The sequence below is a fragment of the Neomonachus schauinslandi genome, chromosome 16, assembly GCF_002201575.2.
Source record: "Neomonachus schauinslandi chromosome 16, ASM220157v2, whole genome shotgun sequence".
NCBI lineage: Eukaryota > Metazoa > Chordata > Mammalia > Carnivora > Phocidae > Neomonachus > Neomonachus schauinslandi.
The window spans coordinates 11,233,720-11,257,390 of NC_058418.1; the positions used below are offsets into that span (position 1 = coordinate 11,233,720).

At 48.2% G+C, this 23,671-nt stretch overlaps 1 protein-coding gene and 1 non-coding gene across 7 annotated transcripts; one reads left to right on the plus strand and one right to left on the minus strand.

Moving 5' to 3' along the window:
- Positions 1-192: 192 nt before the first annotated feature.
- Positions 193-23,174, plus strand: ETHE1 (ETHE1 persulfide dioxygenase). Of its 6 annotated transcripts, XM_021681311.1 has the most exons (8): positions 4,112-4,240; positions 4,586-4,730; positions 4,839-4,987; positions 18,768-18,897; positions 20,924-21,013; positions 21,412-21,528; positions 21,694-21,760; positions 23,104-23,174. In XM_021681311.1, exons 1-7 carry the CDS (start codon positions 4,160-4,162, stop codon positions 21,744-21,746), a joined length of 765 nt encoding a protein of 254 aa, XP_021536986.1. In that variant the 5' UTR covers positions 4,112-4,159; the 3' UTR covers positions 21,747-21,760; positions 23,104-23,174. The 6 variants fall into 6 exon arrangements, with proteins under 6 accessions (XP_044778059.1, XP_044778061.1, XP_021536986.1 ...); XM_044922124.1 differs by lacking the exons at positions 4,112-4,240; positions 23,104-23,174 and adding an exon at positions 193-310 and having other exon boundaries at positions 21,694-21,867; XM_044922126.1 differs by lacking the exons at positions 4,112-4,240; positions 23,104-23,174 and adding an exon at positions 868-926 and having other exon boundaries at positions 21,694-21,867.
- LOC123323340 lies at positions 19,901-20,006 on the minus strand. The gene has a single exon (XR_006539343.1). It is a non-coding gene; the product is annotated as a U6 spliceosomal RNA (small nuclear RNA).
- Positions 23,175-23,671: the final 497 nt, after the last annotated feature.

Genomic DNA, 23,671 nt, shown 5'->3' on the forward strand with positions numbered 1-23,671 from the left:
GCGTCCAGGCCCGGACCCGTGCCCGCCTCACCTGCGGAAGGCCCCTCCCCGGGGGCGGGGCTCCGGGCCCCTCCCGCAGCGGCCGCTGCAGCTGCTGCGCTGCCCTCGGACGCGGCAAAGCTGCACCGCCCGGCGCGTGCCCAGCGACGGGAGGGGAGGGAGCGCGCGTGAGCTTCTCGGCCCAGCCTCATTTCTATCCCCTCCTCCCACGCGGGGGCCAGTGGGGGCGTCAGTACGCATGCGCAGTCGCGGCCAGCGGAGGCTGCTGCGGGGGAGAAAAAATGGAAGGAGGGGTGAGTGCGCAAGGCAGGCAAGTTGGTGAGCAAGCGCCGAGCTACCGGTAGAAGGGCCATAAGAAAGTATACTGCGGGTTGCGGGGACTACGGTGGCTGACCGGAGTCAAGCACGTGCAGGACCTAACTCGGAGAAACTGCGCGTAGAGATCACTGAGACAGTGCCCAACATATGCGCCTTCCTTTCCTCTGTCCCCCTCCCTTTCGAGATTCCGTTGGGAGCTTGAGTTCCCTCTCCGAAGGTAGTTTGAAGAGCCGGCTGCCCATTTCCCCCCTCAAAGCGTTTGCAAAGAAGGCAGGCCAATTAGTGAGAGGGCGGGGCGGGACGCGAGGCTTCGAGCGGGCTGACGCCCAATAAAAAACATGTTATTTGCATAGCGCCCCGGCACCCTTCGCCATTGGGTGATTCAAGAATCTCAGCCCCTCCCACCCCGATGCCGCGGTTCTCGTGTTGGTGTGGGGATGGAGGCGGCGGTTCCCGAAGCATCCCAGCCCGAGTTCTTGGGAGGGCTGGAGCTCCTGGTGCCAGGCCCAGGGTGGCACGCTTGGCACCTTTCCCCGGGCCGTGATGGTGCACTTTTCCGCCCACCACGGGAGTGACCGTGAAGTGCCCATAAAAATGCCCTGCATTGGGTGGGTCTTCAGTCTTGATAACCCACAAGGTCTGGTGAGTCCTGGGAGCCGTGGGAGTTAGACGGTGGGGTTATTCTAGCTCTGGAGCCAGATTGCCTGGGTATCTGGTTGGCTCGGCCACTTTCTAGCTGTGTAAGGTTGGCCAAGTCTCTCCACCTTTCTGCGTTGTTAGGATGAAATTCAGTAATCAATGGAAAGTTTAGAACAGTGCCTACAGTGGTCAGTACACGTTACCAATACTACTTCTTGTTTTTATTGTGCATTGAACTAGGCCATGATGGGATCAAGGTCGTCCCAGAACAGCAAGTGCAGAGAGCTCAAGATGGGAAGGAGCATGCTGTGTTCTGGGAATCTTTCTTTAATTTTTTAAAAGATTTTTATTTATTTATTTGACAGAGAGAGACACAGCAAGAGAGGGAACACAAGCAGGGGGAGTGGGAGAGAGAGAAGCAGGCTTCCTGCGGAGCAGGGAGCCTGATGCGGGGCTCGATCCCAGGACCCTGGGAACCTGACCTGAGTGGAAGGCAGACGCTTAACGACTGAGCCACACAGGCGCCCCTGGGAATCTTTCCTACCTCGATGCTCCAAACTCACCTTCCTTTCCAGTGCTGGTATATGCCATGGTCCATCCTACTCCAGGGCCTTTGCACTAGCGGTTCCCTCTGTCCCCCCAAGGTCATTCCTCCATCAAATTGCTTGTCTGACTCCTCCGTCTGATCTCCTTTCAAATATTACCACAGCAGAAGGCCTACGCTGTCCACCCTAGCTCATGGAGCCCCCTTCCCTCCATTACTCTGTTGTAGCATCTCCCTTGTATGCACATAACACAGCATACCTGTCCTCTAGACTATATGCTCTGTTAAGATGAACAACCTGTCTGTCTTGTTTATCACTCTGTCCAGGACAGAGCTTAGCACATAGTCGGTGTCCAATAACTCTGTATCAAATAAATGCTGGAAAGAATTAACAGCCAGAAACTCTCTGTGATGGGAAGATACGTTGATGGGAACCATGGAGAACTTGAGGTCAAGGAGTTAGAAAGAGGCCTAGCTGAGTGGGAAACCAAGGGAGGGTTTTTAATATGGGAAGTGACATGAATGAGTTTGGGTTTTCATATACTCTTTTTTTTTTTAGGTTATGGAAAATTTCAAACATAACCAAAAGGAGAGGAAGAGGAAGAGTATAATCAGCCCCTCACCAGCCCATCACCCAGCTTCATCATGACCAATCTTATTCCAACACCCCTGCCCCTTAAGGTCCTTGAAGCAAATTCCACACATTTCATCCAGAAACACTTCAGTGTGTGTCTCTAAAAAATAAGGACTTTCTTTCTATCTTTTAAACACAACCCAAAGTATCATTACCAAACTTTCAAACTTTGGGATCGTTTCTTTACATTATCATATTTCCCCCATGGTCCCATGTATATCTTGTTTTTCCTTTCCTGAACAATGTTTTCTCTCGAACATACAGAAAGTGTGAGAGAACAGAATTGTTCTCTGCATTAATAATACCAGCGGCATTGGCATCAACAATTTCCTACTCATGGCCGATGTTGTTTCATTTCTCCCACCCACTCTTCCCAGATGATTTTGAAGCTATATGCCAGACATCTTATCCCATAAATATCTTTTTCTTATTACACTTGGTGTATCTCCATCGGGACCTAAACAAGATCCACACGCTGTGTTTATTGTCTGTGATTCTTCAGTCTCTTTGTCATTGATATTTTAAAAGGCTCTCTCTGGTTATTGCATAAAATAGATTGTAGGGGGGCACCTGGGTAGCTCAGTCGTTAAGCGTCTGCCTTTGGCTCAGGTCATGATCCCAGGGTTCTGGGATCGAGCCCCACATCGGGCTCCCTGCTCAGCGGGAGGCTTGCTTCTTCCTCTCCCACTCCCCCTGCTTGTGTTCCTGCTTTCGCTGTGTCTCTCTCTGTCAAATAAATAAAATCTTTAAAAAAAAAAACAAAACACAAAATCTAAAATAGATTGTAGGGAGGCAGAGCGGAAGCCAGAAGCCCAGTGAGGTGGCTGCTATATATTGACACAATTCATTCCCAGCATTTATTTAGCACTTTTTATATACCTGAAACTGTCTTGGGCGCTTTGTATACGTTCTTTCATTTCATCCCGGCAGCAACTTTTTAAAGGAGGCGCTACCATTATTCCCACTGTTCAGAAGAAGAAAATGAGGCACAAGGGGGGGACTCACACAGCCTGGCGGTAGCAGGGTCAGGATTTGAACTCCCGCAGCCAGGCCCTGGAATCCATGCCATTTGCATGTATCCTTTGCTTCTTCTTGACTGAGGCTGAGGGAGTGATGGCGGGGCCGCACTGAGGGTCGCCAGGAGGCAGCTCCCCCTGCTTGTGTTCCCTCTCTCGCTGTGTCTCTCTCTGTCAAATAAATAAAATCTTTAAAAAAGTGGGAGAGGGAGAAGCAGGCTTCCTGCGGAGCAGGGAGCCCCATGTGGGACTCGATCCCAGGACCCTGGGATCATGACCTGAGCCGAAGGCAGACGCTTAACGACTGAGCCACCCAGGCTTCCCAATAAATAAAATCTTTAAAAAAATAAAAAATAAATGAGCAATATTATCTCCTTGACTTTGAACTTTCCTTTCTGTCTGTTTCTCTCCTCTCTGAGAGATTCTCTCCCTCTTTCTGCTCATTTCTCCTTACTCTAATGTCCCAACATCTCCTTCTATCGTAATCGTCTAGAATTTCCAAGTGTATCCTTCTGACCATATTTCTTTGATGGACATCCCATTTCAACTCTATATCTCTCCATGAATCTCTGAAAGTCTTTCCAGGTCTCTCTTCTTGGTATCTCGGAGTCCAAGTCTCTCTCAAGTCTCTAAGCATCTCCCTTGTCTCTGAGTGGCTCTCTCTGTCTCTCTCCTGATAAAAACCACTAGGAATACGTTAGGAGTCCCTCTATCAGTGTATTGGGGCCTCTTGTTGGGTTTTTAGTTCTCTCCCTGTCTGTGCTTGTCCCAGTGTCTCTCCCTCGCCTTTTGAGCCTTTTGAGTGTCTCCCTGTTCGCCGTTTCTCCGGGTCTCAATGCCTTCTCGGTCTTTCCGTATTCTCTCCGCCTGACCGCCGTGAGCCCCCAGCGCCCGCGGCCCCTTTAAGGCGGGCCCCGCCCCCGCCCCGCCCCTCCAGGTCAGCCAAGGGGCCACCCGGCTTCCGCCCGCGCTAGGCGTCGGCTCAGTCCCCACCCGGCCGCGGGCGCGATGGCGGGGGCCGCACTGAGGGTCGCCGGGAGGCAGCTCAGCCAGCACAGCGGCTCTGGAGTCCCCATCCTCCTACGGCAGGTGCGAGGAGGCTGGGCCCGCAGCGGGACTACTGGGCGCTGGGCGGCGGCAGGGGCGGGACCCCGGGGTCCTTTAAAGCGGAGAGATCCGGGATCCCCTGGGCTTGGAGCAGGACTGCTGAGTCCTTTACGGAAGAGGTTGCTGGAGACCCTGATTTGGGGGGTATTTGGAAGTTGGGACTCGTTGTTTCAGATGGAACAGATTCCTGACACCAAGGGGGAAGAAGGGTCTGGGTTTTCTGTTTCTGGATCTTAGGAAGAGAATCGAGCGAGGCTCGGACTCTTGGGGCCCCAGTGAGTGGCAGTCTCGTTCCTCGCTCTCACCTGTTCCACGCCCCCTTCCCAGATGTTTGAGCCCAAGAGCTGCACCTACACGTACCTCCTGGGTGACAGAGAGTCCCGTGAGGCCATTCTGATCGACCCGGTTCTGGAGACAGCGCCTCGGGATGCCCAGCTGGTCAAGGAACTGGGGCTGCGACTGCTGTATGCTGGTCAGTGTGGAGGCCGAACCCCTGGGTCTGGGGGAGGAGGGGGCTGGGGGCTGGGAATCCTGCGTCCTCTCTGTGCCCTCCCGGACCTGGTCCTCCTCTCTCTCCCAGTGAATACCCACTGCCACGCGGACCACATTACGGGCTCAGGGCTGCTCCGGTCCCTACTCCCCGGCTGCCAGTCTGTCATCTCCCGCCTTAGTGGAGCCCAGGCTGACTTGCACATTGAGGATGGAGACTCCATCCACTTCGGGCGCTTCGTGAGTTGGATGCTGGGTCCCGAGAGGGTGGTGGCCTGGACTTCTTGGACTTAAGGAAAGAGGGGGCTGAGGGCGTGGGCTCCTGAGCCCTGGGGTAGGAGGGAACTCTGACCTGAGCTCCTGATCCCTGAGTTTGTCTCTGGGAGGAGGGCGCCATAAACCCAGGTGGGGCACTGGGGCAAGAGGCTCTGGGCAGGTGTGTCTCTGGCCAGGCCCATAAGTCAACAGCATTTGTGGAGTTTCCTGTAGCCTTGGGGCAGCTCCTTTGGCCTGGCATCTCCATAAAAGTTGATTGAGGGCTAGAAATCTGAGGCCAGGGCTGAAGGAGAGACCCAGCTCAGTCTTCTAGAGCCACTGTTGGAGGAAGGAGCATCCCCTTGCCCAGAGCTAGGACTAGGGTGAGGCAAGCAAGGCACCTAGGGTGCAACATTTAAGGAGGCACTCACTCTCAGGGTCATGCAAAGGCAGGGTAGGTACCTGCGAGTCAGCGCCTCCTTAAATGTTCACCCTTCTGTGCCTGCTGGCCTCACCCTTGCTGGGGCTGTTGCCTCACACAGGAAGGGCCTGAAGGTTCCTACCTCCTCTCTGGTCTTTGTCACAGGCCAAGGTCAGCAGGTTTCCAGCCAGGATTTCAACCCAGAGCAATAGATCAGGGTGGAGAGGGTGCTGGGGGGGGGGGGGGGGGCTTTGCCCTCAGAGGGAGGAGAAACAGCTGGTCAGATTTTTCTCTGATGAGACTTGCTAAAGCTACGGAGAGTCTGGCTGACTTTGGGGACAGAATGGGCAAGTGATAGAGGGGGGACTTGACCTCCAGCTTAGAGGATTTTGCTAAATGGGGACAGTTTATCTGAGTCAGAGCATTTAGAGGAAATGAGAGCTGTGTGTGGGATCAGAGGGTTGAGCTACAATGGTGGCAGCCTCTTTATTTCAAGCCCTTTTTTGGAAGCAGGTAAAAAAGTGCATTGCACCTTTATGTACACTGTCCGTGAGTGTGAGGTGCTAACAAGCATTTATTGAGTTTGAGCAGGCTTAGAAGGGTGAAAAATGGTTGGGGTTTCGTGTCAAGATGAGCCCTTTGTTAGATTGGATGAGCGATGTTTGAATGAATGTCGAAGGGTGTAGCTGTGGCAGATTTAGCTTCAGTGTCTGGTTTTGTTTTGTTTTTTTTAAAGATTTTATTTATTTATTTGAGAGAGAATGAGAGACAGCGCGAGAGGGAGGAGGGTCAGAGGGAGAAGCAGACCCCCTGCTGAGCAGGGAGCCCGATGCGGGACTCGATCTCGGGACTCCAGGATTATGACCTGATCCGAAGGCAGTCGCTTAACCAACGGAGCCACCCAGGCGCCCCAGTGTCTGGTTTTTTTCAAACGACTTAATTGATATCATTCACGAACCGTCCGGTTCATCCATTTGAAGTGTACAATTCAGTGACTTAGTATATTCAGAGTTGAGTCCATCCATCACCACAGGGAATTGTAGAATATCTCCATCACTTCTGAAAGAAACCCCGCATTCTCCTTCGCTGTCACCCCAGTCCCCTCCCCTCTCGCTCTGACGGCCTTAGGCAATTCACAAATCTGCTTTCTCTACAGGTTTTGCCTATTCTGGGTGTTTCATAGAAATGGAATCCTATATTATGTGGTCTTTTGTGACTGGCTTCTGTCACTGACCATAAGTGTTCAAGGTTCATCCTTGTTGTAGTGTGTGTCAGTGTTTCATGCCTTCTATGGCTGAGTAATATTCCACTGTGTGAATATACCTCATTAATTCATTCATCCGTCAGCCGATAGACATTTCCGTTCCCGCCATTTTTTGGCTATTATGAATAATACTGCTATAAATATTCACGTGCAAGTTTTTTTTGTGTGGCTGTTTTTCATTTCTCTTGGATATCTATATAGGATGGAATTGCTGGATCAATAATAACTCTGTGTTTAACAGTTAGAGGAACTGGGGTGCCTGGGTGACTCAGTCGGGTAAGTGTCCGACTCTTGATTTCAATTTTGGTCTTGATCTCAGGGTTGTGAGTTCAAGCCCCATGTTGGGCTCCATGGTGGGTGTGGAGCTTACCTATAAAACAGTTGGAGGGGGGTGCCTGGGTGGCTCAGTCGGTTAAGTGTCTGCCTTTGGCTCAGGTCGAGATCCCAGGGTCCTGGGATCAAGCCGTACATGGGGCTCCCTGCTCAGCAGGGAGTCTGCTTCTCCCTCTGCCCCTCCTCCTGCTCATGCTCTCTCTTTCTCTCTCCCTCTCTCTCTCAAATAAATAAAATCTTAAAAAAAAACAACAGTTGGAGGAACTGACCAACTATTATCCAAAGTGGCCGCACCATTTTACGTTCCCACGGGCAGCATATGAAAGGCCTAATTTCCAGGCACCTGGGTGGCTCAGTCAGTTAGTCGGCGGACTCTTGATTTAGGCTCAGGTTGTGATCTCAGGGTCCTGGGATCGAGTCCTGCGTCAGGCTCCGTGTTCAGCGGGGAGTCTGCCTCAGGATTCTCTCTCTCCCTCTGCCCCTCCCCACCCCTCTCTCTCAAATAAATAAATACATCTTTAAAAAAAAAAAAAGTCCCAGTTTCTCCACATCCTTGCCAACACTTGTTAGCATCTGTCTTTATGATTATTCGATGTTTCATGTGGTTTTCATCTGAGTTCTTTATAAACCTTTGGAGATGGTCACACTTCTTCTCCCTCATTTTCTCCCCCCCGCTTAAAAAAATTGACTTGTAACATGCATGTTATATAGTAGAAAGTGCGCATATTGTATGTGCGCCGCTTGTTAAATTTTTACATATGTTTACACCTGAGTATCCACCGCCGAGATCCAAATACAGAGCATACTCATCACCAGAAGGCCTCCTTGTCCCTCTTCCTGGCCACTGACACCCCCATCAAGAAACCAGCTTCCGACTTATTTATTTTAAAATTTTTCTTTTTTTTTCTTATGATAAGGACTTTGAAGATTTGCAATCTTAGCAACTTTTTTTTTTTTTTAAAGTCGGTCCCATGCCCAACAGGGGGCTTGAACCCACAACCCTGAGATCAAGAGTCACATGCTCTACTGACTGAGCCAGTCAGGGGCCCCTCTTCCAATTTATTTAATCATAGATTAGTTCTACATGTTCTGGACCTCATAAACAGAACTCATACCATATGGGCTCTTTTGTGTTCTGGCTTCTTTCACTCCACATCATGTTGTGTATAGTTGCAGTTCTTTCCTTCTGTTGCTCTATCGCAGAGATTGGCAAACTTGTTCTGTAAAGGACCAGACAGTAAATATTTTTGCTTTTGCAGGCCATATGGTCCCTGTTGGTGCGAAAGCAGTCAGAGACAATGCATAAATGAATAAGCATGGCTGTGCTCCAATAGAACTCGAATTCTGGCCTCTGAAGTGTTAATTTCAGTAATTCTCATTTTGATTTTCTTTTTTTTTCAACAGTGAAAAAACTTAAAAACCACTTAAAAACCACTCGTGACCCTCAGGCCGTACAAAAGCAGACCGCAGGCCAAATTAGGTGTACCAGCGGTGGTTTGCCAACCCCTGATGGAGAGCATTTTATTGTGTGAATTTATGTTAATTTGTCCATTCTCCTTTTGAGAGTTGGTGCCAGTTTGGAGCTATTTGTGAATAATGCTGCTGGGGAGCATTTGTTTGTGTGAATTTATGAAAATTTATCCATTTTTCCTTTTGATCGGTGATTCCAGTTTGGGGCTATTAAGAAAAATGCTGTTATGAAGGCTCTTATGCAAATCTCTTGGTGGACCTTACTCTCAATTCCATGGAATGGACTTTCTGGGTCAGAGGACTGACCTATGCTTAACTTTAGTAGAACTTGCAGTTTTTTGAGCTGGTTGTATTTTACACTCACAGCAGGCCAGATTTGGATGGTTTCATTGTACAGTGAATTTTCTGTTTTAATGAGCAATGAGATTTGAACATTTTATCTCCAGTGAGGAGTGGCAGAGTCGGAAAGTTAGTCTTGCCTGTTAAGTATGTTAATTTAGAGCGCTGCCAGATACGGAGCCCCCAGATCCCGCTTTAGAGATTGATTTCATTGTTCGGGGCAGACACAGGGAATCAGTCTATTTTAAAAGCTCACAGGTGGGGCGCGCTTGGCTGGCTCAGTCAGTGGAGCATGGGACTCTCCATCTTGAGGTTATAAGTTTGAGCCTCACCTTGGGTGTAGAGATGACTTAAAATCTTTAAAAAATAAAATAAAAGCTCATAGGTGATTCTCATGTGGTCCAGGTGGGAATTTCAGTGCTTCCTTCTATTTGGAGCTAATTATTATTTTCTTAATTAATTAATTAATTTGTCAGAGAGAGAGAGAGCACAAGCAGGGGGAGCAGCAGGCAGAGGTAGAGGGAGAAGCAGGCTCCCCCCTGAGCAAGGAGCCAGATTCAGAACTCAATCCCAGGATCCGGGGATCATGACCTGAGCCGAAGGCAGACGCTTAACCGACTGAGCCACTCAGGCGTCCCAGGAACTAATTGTTTTTTTTAAAGATTTATTTATTTATTTGAGAGAAGCAGGGGGAGGGGCATTAGGAGAGGGAGACAAGCAGATTCCTGAGATCATGACCTGAGCGGAAATCAAGAGTCTGCCTCTTAACGGACTGAGCCACCCAGGCGCCCCTGGAACTAATTATTTGAATTGTGCAACAAATCTTCCCTCCTCGCAACATTTTACAAAAAATGTCAAGCATACAGAAAAGTTGAAAAGATTTGACAGCATACACGTATCCATCCATCACCTATCTTATTTTTTGTTGTATCCTCAAGTTATAGACATCAGTATACTGTCCCCTAAACGTTAGAACAACTAATGTCGTTTTCTTTCACAAAAGAAAGGAAGGTTTAGCTGACGGAGGTTCAGACTGTCTAGCCGCAATGGAAAAAGACACTTTCGGTTTTCGAGCTTAGAGTGCACAGAAACAGTGGCTGGTTATACAAAGGTTAGGTGCTTTTGAATAATCGAGCGGAGGAGTGAACTTGGGACCAAATGGAATAGATGGCCCGCCTCTGCTTGCCACCAGGGGGCAGTGTGGGCCGTGGGCCTTGCGTGGTGAGTGCGCGTGCGCAGACCCCTTTCGCGTTGCCTGTAGCTGATGCGAAGTAGTTGGAGAAGGTGCCGCTGCCCCTGGAAACAGGTGAAGGGGACAGCTGCTGAGCTGTGTCACGTATTTGAAGCACCATGGAAGGGAAGAAGGAATTTCTTGGAAGAATGTGAGGTTAGTCAGGCTCCACAGAATCCCTGCAGACTGTTCTGCGGCTGAGATGTTTCAACCAGTTTCAGGACCGGTGGAGGCTGCTGCGTGAGGTCCAGATATTAGGCGCTCCCCCCACAACCTTTTATTAATATTCTAATATCTATAGTAAATTGAAATAATAGGACAGTTAACACCTCCATACCCTTCACCTAAAGGTCATGAGTTGCTGACAGTTTTTGATTAAATAATTAATTATTTTTTAAAAGATTTTATTTCTGGGGCGCCTGGGTGGCTCAGTTGGTTGAGCGACTGCCTTCGGCTCAGGTCGTGATCCTGGAGTCCCGGGATCGAGTCCCGCATCCGGCTCCCTGCTCGGCAGGGAGTCTCCTTCTCCCTCTGACCCTCCCCCTCTCATGCTCTATCTCATTCTCGCTCTCAAATAAATAAATAAAATCTTAAAAAAAAAAAAAAGATTTTATTTCTTTGTCAGAGAGAGAGTGCACAAGCAGGGGGAGTGGCCGGCAGAGGGAGAAGCAGGCTCCCAGCTGAGCAGGGAGCCCGATGCGGGACTCGATCCCAGAATCCTGGGATCATGACCTGAGCCGAAGGCAGACACTTAACCCACTGAGCCACCCAGGCGTCCTGTTGACATTTTTAAAAAAGATTTTATTTTTTTATTTATTTGAGAAAGACAGAGTGTGTGCTTGCACACAAGCAGGGGGGAGGGGCAGAGGAAGAAGCAGGCTCCCCTCTGAGCAGGGAGCTGAGTGGAATGTGGGGGCTCAATCCCAGGACCCTGGGATCAAGACCTGAGCCGAAGGCAGAGGTCTAATCGACTGAGCCCCCCAGGCGCCCCCAGTTGCTGACATTTTTGCTACATTTGCTTTATTTCTCTGTGTGTATATACTGTTTTCCTCTCTTACCACTACAAAGCTACATTACAGGGCGCCTGGGTGGCTCAGTTGGTTAAGCGACTGCCTTCGGCTCAGGTCATGATCCCGGAGTCCTGGGATCGAGTCCCGCATCAGGCTCCCGGCTCGGCGGAGAGCCTGCTTCTCCCTCTGACCCTATCCCCTCTCATGCTGTTTCTCTCTCTCTCTCTCAAATAAATAAATAAATAAAATCTAAAAAAAAAAGCTACATTACAGATATGTCAACCCTAACGACCTCTTCTGAGAGTAACAATGTTCTCCTGTAGCAGAGGTTCTCAAACTCAAACCTTTTGGTCTCAGAACTCCTTGCCCTCTTAAAAATTACAGGAGGGCCCTCAAAGCTTTTATTTATGTGGGTTCCAGCTATCAATATTTACTTATTAGCTGTATGTCAATTACAGCTCAGTAAAAATAAATAAAACCTTTCTATTCAGAGATGCCAAAAAAAATTTACTGCATTAGGGAGTGCCTGGGTGGTTCAGTTGGTTAAGCGACTGCCTTCAGCTCAGGTCATGATCCTGGAGTCCCGCGATCGAGTCCTGCATCAGGCTCCCTGCTTAGCAGGGAGTCAGCTTCTACCTCTGACCCTCCTCCCTCTCATGCTGTCTCTCATTCTTTCTCTCTCAAATAAATAAATAAAAAATAAAATCTTAAAAAAAAAATTTACTGCATTAGAAGTTAAAACCAAGACTCTCTTTTTAAAACACAAGAATATTCAAGTACTCCATCTGCTGGCAGAGCAATGACATCATCACCAGTCATGGAGCTTCTGGAAAACGCCACCAAACAGGCGAATGGAGAGTAAGAAGGGCAGAAGAGTTCTTCCTACTATCATGAAAATAGTTTTCACCTTGTAGACCCTCAGGGTTCCCTCAACTGTACTTTGAGAACAATTCTTTTGCAAAATCTTCATCACAGAAAATATATGATAATTCTGAAATAATTTTTTTTTTTAAGATTTTATTTATTTATTTGACAGAGAGAGAGATAGCGAGAGCAGGAACACAAGCAGGGGGAGTGGGAGAGGGAGAAGCAGGCTTCCCGCCGAGCAGGGAGCCCGATGCGGGGCTTGATCCCAGAATCCTGGGATCATGACCTGAGCCGAAGGCAGACGCTTAACCACTGAGCCACCCAGGTGCCCCTGAAATAATTCTTAAATCCAGCCCAAGTTCAAATTGCCCCAGGTGCCCAGGAATCATTTTTATGGTGGTTTTTAGGAACCAGGACCCAATTGAGCTTCATACAATCCATTCAGCTGTTAGGTCTATTTAGTCTCTAAATCTAGAACAGTTTCATACCCTTTCTGCACCATGACATTGACTTTTGAAGTTTCTAGTCTATTGTAAGACGTCCCGCTTCTGGGTGTGTCTGGTTGTTTTCTCATGGTGTCATTCAGCCTACTCTTTTCTTTGCTATCAACTGAAGTAGATTGTATGTATTTTGAATTGGTTAATAATAATGATGATAATTTAACAATAGTTAACAAGCTTTGAGGGTTTGCTTCTTGCCAGGCATTGTGCTGAGCTCTGTAAGTGTTTTTTATCAGTGTTTGTCTAGAAGGATTTTCATAATCAAATATTGCTGCAGGGAGTGGTGGGGCCTGTGGCAAATGTTGGGGTGCATGTTCCATTTATGGAGGACACCCACTACACAATTCAAGTTGATTATTCATGTTTAGGAATGTAGTCTGTCAGGGTGCCTGGCTGGCTCAGTTGGAGGAGTGTGGGACTCTTGATCTTGGGGTCATGGTTTGGGCCCTATGTTGCGTGTAGAGGTTACTTAAATAAATAAGCTTTATTAAAAAAAAAAAAGAATGTAATCTGTCTACTGCCAAACCTTTCTTTTTTTTATAGGAGCTTCAAATATACATTTTTGAGAAATCTTCCACTTTTTAAGGGTAGACTACAAATTCAGACTTCTCATAACTCCTGAGTGGGCCAAACAAAACATTTCTCTGGCTTAGTCTGGCCCTTGGGCCTCCACTGCGTCTTCTCTGACAAACAGATCTCATTAAACCTTCATAACCACATAGATCAGAAATATTTTTCTCATTTTACAAAGAAGGATATAGAGAGAGGAAAAGTGACTTGCCCAAAATTACACTGAGAAAATGGCCAAGTCGGGATTTTTTTTAATTTAATTTAATTTAATTTTATTTTATTTATTTATTTATTTATTTTTAAAAGATTTTATTTATTTATTTGACAGAGAGAGAGAGTGAGAGCAGGAACACAAGCAGGGGGAGTGGGAGAGGGAGAAGCAGGCTTCCCACTGAGCGGGGAGGCCGAGATGGGGCTCAATCCCAGAACTCCAGGATCATGACCTGAGCAGAAGGCAGAAGCTTAACCAACTGAGCCGCCCAGGCGCCCAAGTATTCAGACTTTTTTTTCTTTTAAGATTTTATTTATTTGACTGAGAGAGACAGAGCGAGAGAGGGAACACAAGCAGGGGGAGTGGGAGAGGGAGAAGCAGGCTTCCCGCAGAGCAGGGAGCCCGATGTGGGGCTCGATCCCAGGACCCTGGGATCATGACCTGAGCTGAAGGCAGACGCTTAACGACTGAGGCACCCAGGCGCCCTGGGATTTTTTTTTAAAGATTTATTTATTTATTTGAGAGAGAGAGAGAGAGAGAGAGAGACTGGGGGTGGGGGAAGGGCAGAGGGAGAGTGAGAGAAAGTCCCAAACAGACCATGAGATCATGACCTGAGCCGAAACCAAGAGTCAGACACGACTGACCGAGCCACCCAGGCACCCCGCCAAGTCGGGATTTGGACCCAGGAGGCCTTGTGATTCCAACTAGATCAGTGTTTTTACAAATTTTAGAACATTAATTGGGCGCGTGGGTGACTCAGTCAGTTAAGCGGCTGCCTTCGGCTCAGTTCATGATCCGGGGTCCTGGGATCAAGCCACAAGTTGCACTCCCTGCTCAGCGGGGAGCCTACTTCTCCCTCTACTGCTCCCCCTGCTTGTGCTCTCTCTCTCTGTCAAATAAATAAATAGAATCTTAAAAAAACACCAAATTTTAAAACATTATTATTATGGGGGCGCCTGGGTGGCTCAGTTGTTAAGCGTCTGCCTTCGGCTCAGGTCATGATCCCAGGGTCCTGGGATCGAGCCCCACATCGGGCTCCCTGCTCGGCGGGAAGCCTGCTTCTCCCTCTCCCACTCCCCCTGCTTGTGTTCCTGCTCTCGCTATCTCTCTCTCTGTCAAATAAATAAATAAAATCTTTAAAACAAACAAACAAACAAACAAAACACATTATTATTATGTTACTTTGATTAGTGATTATTGTGTGCTGGGCATTTTTCTAAGTGCTTTACATGCTCAAAGTAACTTAATATTTTTTTGTTAAAGATTTTATTTATGAGAGAGAGAGAGTACAAGCAGGGGGAGGGGCAGAGGGAGAGGGAGAAGCAGGCTCCCCGCTGAGCAGGGCCCACGTTGGGTCCTGGGATCATGATCTGAGCTGAAGGCAGACGCTTAACCAACTGAGCCACTCAGGTGCTCCAGTAACTTAATATTTATAATAGCCCTATGAGGTGGGAACAGTTATCATCCCCATTTTACAAATGAGCAGAGAAGCTCAGAAACAGAGAGGTGAAGTGACGTGTCCAAGGCCACACAGCTAGTAATAAATAGCAGAGGCAAATTTAGAACCCATGTCATCTGGCTCCAAAGGCTATTCTTAACTCCTAGTCCATGCGCCCTCTCCAAGAGATAGATATTGTACATCTGGATTCATAACTGAAAGCTCCACACATGAAATACCACTTCCCCTTACTGTATACCAGGCACCCTGAGATTTCCCGCTTCATCCCACATCTCCTCACCATTCCATTCTATTCCATTCCGCACCTCTCTGCTCTTCCGTTTCTGGCATCCTTTTTTTCTTTTTGCTTTTGTCTTATCTGTGACATCCATCCATACTTCCACGTATAGCTGTAGTTTGCTCATTCCTATTCTTATTCTGTGCCTCAGTTTCCTCGTCTATAGAATGGGAACAGGAATGGTACCTACCTCATAAGGATGTGTGTGGACTGGATGAGTTCAGTCACGTCGAGCACTTAGAAGAGAGCCTGGCAAAATTTTGTCCAATTTATACATATACACAGTTATATATACCATACGTATACTTAGGTTATGTTAATTGGGGGGAGGGGGGAAGGGTTGTGATTTTTCCCACAAGATTTTGCAAAATCTGTGACTTTTGCTTTGCATTTGTTTTGCATTGCACATATATCCTGTTATATATGAGTTAGGAAAACATTTGGCTGAAAGTAACTGAAAAACCCAAACAGTGGCTTAAATATTTGGTTCAGTTTTCTCCCGTAACAGGAGTCTGGAAGAAGCCAGTCATTCTCTTTGATATGTAGCACTGTCATTTGGGGGATTTTTTTTTTTTAAGATTTTCTTTATTTATTTGAGAGAGGGAGAGCATGAACACAGAGAGGAGCAGGAGAAGAGGGAGAAGCAGACTTCCCATTGATCAGGGAGCCCGGACGTGGGGCTGGATCCCAGGACCCTGAGATCATAACTGAGCCAAAGGCAGATGCTTAACTGACTGAGCCACCCACGCACCCCATTTGGGGGATTCTTTTTCATGGTTGCAAGGTGGTCTGTAGCTGCGTCCATCGCACCATTGTCCAGAGCCAGATAAAGTGGGAAGGAGAGGTGCCAGACTCTCTTATCGGGAAGGGAAAAGCTTTCCCAGACATTTTCAAGAGACATACTGAGATCTCAGTGGCCAGAGAACCGTGTCAGAAGCCACCCAGGCTACCATGGAGGGTAAGGAAGTGCTTGGCTGGGCACACTGATGCCCTGAACCAAACCAGAGACCTGGAGTGGGGAAGGGCAGAATGGATGGTAGGTGTGGACGCAGGATCTGCACATGGTGTCCTTCTATAATCAGCAGATGACTGACCTGGACCAGGATGCTAATTGGTGGGAGGAGCGCTGTGTGAGTGGCAACTAATCTTATAAGTGGTTGTTAGATCATGAGGGTAACAATTTTTTTTTTCCATGACAATTGCTTCCCTGAACTGGGTGTGGGGATTTACATAATGAGGATTTCCTGGGTGGGCATTTTTGACCACGTTTTTAAGGTTTTTCTAAGCATATTAAATTTAGGGGTGCCTGGGTGGCTCAGTCGATTGAGCATCGGCCTTTGGCTCGGGTTATGATGCCAGGGTCTTGGGATCGAGCCCCACATCGGGCTCCCTGTTCGGCGGGGAGCCTGCTTCTCCCTCTGCCTGCCACTCCCCCTGCTTCTGCTCTCTCTCTGTCTCTTTCTCTGTCAAATAAATGAATAAAATCTTTAAAAAAAAGCATGATATTAAATTCAGAGGACATAAGGAAAAACAGTGACAGGGATGACCACATAGTTTAACTTCATTATAGAAAAGGACAAAATAAGAGTTAAAAGACAAAAAACTCAAGAGACAGTAGTAGCAGCATGTATAAGAAAGTATCATAAAGTATGAATAGCCATCATATATAAACAGCTCCTAAGCATCAATAAGAACCCCCCAAAGAAAATGCACAAAAGGAAAAAAACAGGCAAATCATGGAAGAGGAAACAATTAGTCAAAAAACCATCTGAAGGGGCGCCTGGGTGGCTCAGATGGTTGGGCGTCTGCCTTCGGCTCAGGTCATGATCCCAGGGTCCTGGGATCGAGCCCCACATCGGGCTCCTGGCTCAGCGGGGAGTCTGCTTCTCCCTCTCCCTCTGCTTCTCCCACTGCTCATGCTCTCTCTATATATATATCTCTGTGTCTCAAATGAATAAATAAAATCTTTAAAAAAAAAACCATCTGAAATGATGTTTGATCTCCCTTTTAGGGAGAAAGGGAGAGAGATTTAAATTTTTCACCTACCAGATTGACAACTGTTAGAGTTGCTCAGGGTGTCTGAGGCAAGCCCACGTTTCCTGGGATGCAGGTACAACTCACTGTAGTCATTTTATTTATTTATTTTTTTTAAGACTTTATTTATTTATTTGAGAGAGAGAATGAGAGAGAGCACATGAGAGGGGGGAGGGTCAGAGGGTGAAGCAGACTCCCTGCCAAGCAGGGAGCCCGATGCGGGACTCGATCCAGGGACTCCAGGATCATGACCTGAGCCGAAGGCAGTCGCTTAACCAACTGAGCCACCCAGGTGCCCTCACTGTAGCCATTTTAGAGGGCAAGTTTGCAGTGTCTACCAATACCTCAAATATGGACTCTCTGACCCCCCATAGCTATTGCTACGACTCTGGACTCTGCCGTTAAGAACTTCTGACATGTGGGCGAAAATGCCCACCCAGGAAATCCTCATTATGTAAATCCCCACACCCAGTTCAGGGAAGCAAGATTACACACACACACACACACACACACATCTCCTTATATTAGGTTATGTATATCCTTATATATTTCCTTTTAGATTTCTTCTGCTTTTTAAATGTTTAGATCTTTAGTTTATCCTGAATCTTGTGTTCTATTTTTAATTATAAAATGAGATGCTTTCTGTTTAAAAAAAGGGTAATGTAGGCAAAGCCTAACGAAAAAATAAATGTTTTGAGTAAACAAAGAAACTTTTTTAAAAGATGACACTGGGGCGCCTGGGTGGCTCAGTTGGTTAAGCGACTGCCTTCGGCTCAGGTCATGATCCCGGAGTCCTGGGATCAAGTCCCACATCGGGCTCCCGGCTCAGCGGGGAGCCTGCTTCTCCCTCTGACCCTATCCCCTCTCATGCTGTTTCTCTCTCTCTCTCTCAAATAAATAAATAAATAAAATCTTTAAAAAAAAAAAAAAGATGACACTGTACAATTGCTTTGTAATCGGCTTTTAGCACTTACCAGATAGTAAATATCTTTTCATGTCATTAAATATTTGTGTACAGCATCGTCAAATTTCATTTCAATAACATACTTTTAAATGACTGTTTGGTATTCCATACTTATATTAGTGTGCTTATCTTTTTCTTACTGATTTGGAGATCTGTTTGTATAGGAAGTATACTGACCACCACATGGTGCATATATGTCATAAATACATTTTGCCAGCCAGTTGGTTCCCTTTCAATTTTGTTTATAGTGTTGTTGCCGTTCAGAAACTTCAGATTTATTTAAAGTCAAACCATTGATCTTTTTTGTAATGATTTACAACTTTTGGGATCACATTTGAATGCTCTTCCCTAACCAGAGATCATATATATTCATTTGTATTTTTGTTGTCGTCACAGTTTTATGGTTTTATTTTCTTGCTTTAAGTGTTTAGATTCATTGGGAGTTTACCCTGGTACAAGGTTTGAGTCTGGGAATCTAACTTAATTTTTTTAATTTAAATTTTATTTATTTATTTGACAGAGAGAGAGAAAGCACAAGCAGGGGGAGCGGGAGAGGGAGAAGCAGACTCCCTGCTGAGCAGGGAACCCTAGGCAGGATTCGATCCCAGGACCCTGGGACCATGACCTGAGCCGAAGGCAGCCACTTAACTGACTGAGTCACCAGGTGCCCCAAACTTAATTTTTTAATAAAAAAAAACAAAACACCCTAGCTAGATGTGACCCTAGGGTGAGATGGGGGCTTCTCAGGCCAATTTCATCATGAGGCCAGGGCCCTTGGCTTATTAGTAACTGTCTGTATTCTCCTTCCCTGCCAGGCCTTGGAGACCCGGGCGAGCCCCGGCCACACGCCAGGCTGTGTCACCTTTGTTCTGAATGACCACAGCATGGCCTTCACTGGAGATGCCCTGCTCATCCGAGGGTGTGGGCGAACGGACTTCCAGCAAGGTCACAGGCCCTTTTCCCTAGCCTGAGATCTTAGTATGGTTATGTGTGCGCCAGGGTTTTAAGTGCCTGTTGCAAGAATGAATGAACAGGTGTTAGACTGTTAGGGGGTCAGGATTAGATTGAAGAAGTTTCGCTGCTAGAGTGAGGGAGAGTTAGATTCATGGGTTAGCTACTGCGGGGCAGTTCAGCAGTTTACCTTGTTGGGAGACAGTTAGATGCAAAGGTGTATTCATTATCTATTGCTGTGAAACAAATTACCCCAGAACTTAATGACTTAAAGCAATGATTGACACTATCTCACATAGTTTATGAGATTCAGGACTCTGGAAGCAGCTTCGCTGGGTGGTTCAGCGTGACTCATGGGAGTATAGTCAAGCTAGAGCCTGGGCTGCAGTCGTCTGAAGGCTTGACCAGGACCGGGGGTTCTGCTGCCAAGGTGCCTCACTCACATGGCTGGCAATCTGGCTCTGATTGTTGGCAGGAGGCCTCAGTTCCTCACCACATGGACCTCCCCACGGGGCTACTTTGTCTTCCTGACACAGCAGCTGGGTTCTCCCAAAGGGAATGGTCAGAGAGACACAGATGGACAAGCAGACAGAAGCCCTAATTTTTTTATTAAAGATTTTTATTTATTTGAGAGAGAGAGAGAGAGAGAACAAGCAGGGGGGCAGGGGAGCATCAGAGGGAGAGAGAAGCAGACTCCCCGCTGAGTAGGGAGCCCGATGCGGCACTTGATCCCAGGACCCTGGAATCATGATCTGAGCCGAAGGCAGATGCTTAGCCTACTGAGCCACCCAGGTGCCCCTAATTTTTTTTTTGAATGACCTAGTCTTAGAAGTTAAACTCTGTCATTTCCGCAATATGCTATTTATTAGTTGCAAGTCACTTAGTCCAGACCACTGAGCCAAGGTGAGGAGAATTGTCACGTTTTGAACAGAAAAGTGTCAGTGAGTTTGTGGACTTTTTTTTTTTAATTTTTAAAAATTTTATTTATTTATTTATTTATAATGTGGAACGCGTCACGAATTTGCATGTCATCCTTGTGCAGGGGCCATGCTAAATCTTCTCTGTAATGTTCTAATTTTAGTTTGGTGCTGCTGAAGTGAGCACCTTTTATTATTATTTTTTAAAGATTATATATATATATATATATTTTTTTTATTATATATATATTTTTAAGTAATCTCTACACCCATTGTGGAGCTCAAACTTACAAGAGGTGCGTGCCCTACCAAGTGAGCCAGCCGGGCACCCTGTGGACATTTTTTTTTTTAAGATTTTATTTATTTATTTGAGAGAGGGAGAGAGAGAGTGTGTGTGTTCAAGTGGGGAGAGGAGCAGAGGGAGAGGGACAAGCCGACTCTGCCCTGAGCAGGGAGCCTGGCTCGATCCCATGACCCGATATCATGACCTGAGCCAAAACCAAGAGTTGGAAGCTTAACCGACTGAGCCCCCCAGGCGTCCCCCGCTGTGGACATATTTTTAAACCTGAACGTAAGGAGTTTAGGTGCTGGAGGTGTGGCAGGGGGAGGGGTGTGTAGTTTGATTCAGGAGTTTAGCTGGGAGGGGTTAGTTAGATTCAGGAGTTTCACTGTGGGAAGGGAGGTCCAGAGAGGTTTGCCCCTGTCCTAATTTAGGACTCAGAGCCTGATGTTGGAACCATGGGCCCGTTTTCTTCTTTGGCCTCATGTCTTCAGTTTCTTACCTTCTAGTCCAGCCTCCCAGCCCAGAACCCTTTCTTGGCATCCCCAGGCTGAGGGCACAGCTCCTTGGTGCTTCAGGATCTCATCCCAACCTTATTTACCACCATGGTGAATTTCTCACCATTCCTCAATTCTTTGCATTTGCTGTTCCATCTGCCTACAATGCCCTTCCCTCTCTTTCTGTGCCTAGACAAAGGGGTACTGGCAGGAAATGAGGAAGAGGGTTTAGCTACTTGATTTTATCCTCCCACCCTTTCTTGAGGAAAGGGGCTAGAAGGCTTCTCTCCTGTTGATTTACTCACCTCTGAGCTTTCCCTTCCCAGGCTGTGCTAAGACCTTGTACCACTCAGTCCACGAAAAGATCTTCACGCTTCCAGGAGACTGTCTGATCTACCCTGCTCATGATTACCGCGGTGAGGGCTTCCTGGAGGAGGTGTGGGACATATAACTGTCCATTTGAGAGGGAGTACCAAACTGCTGTAGTCCACATGGGGCATGGAGACCACAATTCCCAGAAATTTCTCTGGCCAAAAAGATCAAGTGCTTAGGTGTGCTGAGTGTGGATGTAGAAATAAGACTCCTAGAATTCCGAGGGCATGCGTTTTCCTGGAACTTCCTTAGAGAGCTTAGGCACGTGGGAAACTACATTTCCCATAGTGCCAGTCGAGGAGAGCAGGCGATCTTGGTAACATTCTGGGAAGAGCCTGTTAGTCCCAGGCCCGAGATGCACCCTAAGCCTCCTGGGAAATGTAGTCCTAGGAGGCCCCAGGCACTTGCCGGGTTGACGTTCCTCTCCTCCCTTGGCCGCTAGGGCTCACAGTGTCCACCGTGGAGGAGGAGCGGACTTTGAACCCGCGGCTCACCCTCAGCTGTGAGGAGTTTGTCAAGGTCATGGACAACCTGAACTTGCCCAAGCCTCAGCAGATAGGTGAGCAGTTGGGGGCTGGGACTCCTGGGTCTGAGGGAGGAGGGGGCTCAGGGCCAGAATTATGTTTCCCAAAGAAGAAGGGCTCCTCGGATTTCTGGGCCCCCAATGGGGCATGAGAGGGTCTGCTAGGGCCCCTTAGTTTCAGCCCTGGGTTTTTCCTTTCAGACTTTGCTGTTCCAGCCAACATGCGCTGTGGGATCCAGACTCCCCCTTCCTGACCCGGCTTTGTCAGGTGCTCATTTCTGTTAAGAATGCACTAGGTGGGGTACAGAGAGAGGTGCCATCGCCAGGCCTCTCTTCTTCCCCTCCCTCACCAGCCCCTGAGCTTCTTAAATAAATAAATAAAATATATATATATATATATATATATATATATATATATTTTGCTCTGAATCTTATTTCTGTCTGTTTTTGGGGGGGAAGCCGTTGGTTTTCTGATCTGAGGTGTCTGGTCTGAAGAGGCCAGGGAGGAGAGAGCAGGGTGAAGATGCAGGGTGCAGGGAAGGAGGACATTTTCTAACTCACAAGATCAGAAACAAACCTATCTGGGGCAGGGCTTCTCACCTCCTTGGATTAGAATACCATCTTGAGTTGGAGCCACTCACACCCGTAAGACCCAGGAGAAGGTCCTTTACTCCTCCACGTCTCAGTTTCCTCATCTGTGCAATGGAAATAATACTAATAATAGGGTGTTGTGATGATCCAATGAGTCCACATGTATGAGGTGCCCTATCAGTGGTGACTATTATTGTTACTATCATTTGGAATGATCTTCCAGGCACTTCCTGGCTGCACCAGAGTGACAGTGTGCCCAATGGTTAAGAACATGGACTTTCCAGAGAACAAATCCAGCCTTGAGATTAACAGCATGTCTAGACTTCCAGGCACATTTAACCCCCTCAGCCTCAGTTTCCCCAACTATAAAATGGAGATGGTAATCCCTTTCTCATTAGGCTACCATAAGGATGAAATTAACGTGTGTCAAGTGTTTAGCACAGCTCCTGACATCCAATAATCCTGTCTCACATGCCAGTTATTTTCCTGTTTTTGCCCAGAGAGGAAAGGGTCTGGCTTAGACCTTTAACCTCTGCCCTCCACCCCATAGCAGAGTGGGAGGGGGGGGGGGGGGGGGGGCACACTTCCACTGTCTCTGGGCGGGTCTCTGACTCAGCCCAGGGCACCCCCTCCCCTTGCCCAGCTCCCCAAACCGGTCGGAGCCCTTCTAAAGGGCTCATTAGAGGGAGAGGCCCCTATCTCCATTCCCCCCTTCCTTTCAGGATTCCCGGTGTCGGGGCATTAGGGAGACGCTTATACATAGGTGATGAAGACGCCTAGCCCTTCAGGGGGCAGGAACGGGGCGGGGGGCGCTGGAGGCAGAGTGAGGGGTCGCGATGCTGGCTTTTCCGAGGGTGGGGCCGGTGGGGCCGGGATGGCCAGATGCCGCGGCCGCGGGCGGGGCAAACTGGTCGCTCCCTCCTCCCTCGGGGAGCTGTTGGACCTGTTGTTCCCCCCCCTCCACTTCCGGGCTGCTGGGGAGGGGGACAGAGCAGCTTCTCTCTCCTCCCTCTTCCCCAGCCACCTGTCCCGCAGACTGAAAAGGCAGCGCCCAGAGCGCAGAGCGACCAAGCCCGCCGAAGCCTGAGCCGGTGAGGGGGCCGGGGCTGCGGGGGAGGAGGGAGCTGAAGACGGCCTTCTGGGCTCCCGGGAGTGGAGGGAGGCTGGAGTTTGGGAATCTAGCCCTGGGACGAGCAGAGGACGCAGACTCTTGGTTTGCTCAGGGAGGGAAAGTAGGAGCCCCGACTCCTGGATCTCTGAGTGAGACGGCATGGACGCTGCGCCCCCCTACAGTGGTGTCGGAGCCAAGTCTACCAGGCTCGGGAAAGGAGGGAGTCCCGGAGGGAGAAGGAGATGGGGTCGCTCTAGGGTGCTCCAAGGGATTGTGGGGGGTTGCTGGGAGGGTACAAGCCTCGACACCTGGGTAGGAGGGAGAGGCCAGTAGGGGGCGTGCGAAGACCCCCCCCCCCCCCCCCAACCCAAATTCCGGTCGGGCCTTCGGGGGTGTGGCGCCGTGGGAGCCATCGAACCCCGCCCCTAGAAACTCCAGGCCACGCCCCCGGAGCGCTCAGTTCCAGTCTTTGATCTC

Bases quoted from the DNA above. Each gene is read 5' to 3' on its own strand.
- ETHE1 (XM_021681311.1), top strand. From the start codon at position 4,160: ATGGCGGGGGCCGCACTGAGGGTCGCCGGGAGGCAGCTCAGCCAGCAC. The intron at 4,731-4,838 runs GTCAGTGTGGAG...TCTCTCTCCCAG, and splicing joins GCTGCGACTGCTGTATGCTG to TGAATACCCACTGCCACGCG. The intron at 21,014-21,411 runs GTGAGGGCTTCC...CTTGGCCGCTAG, and splicing joins CCCTGCTCATGATTACCGCG to GGCTCACAGTGTCCACCGTG.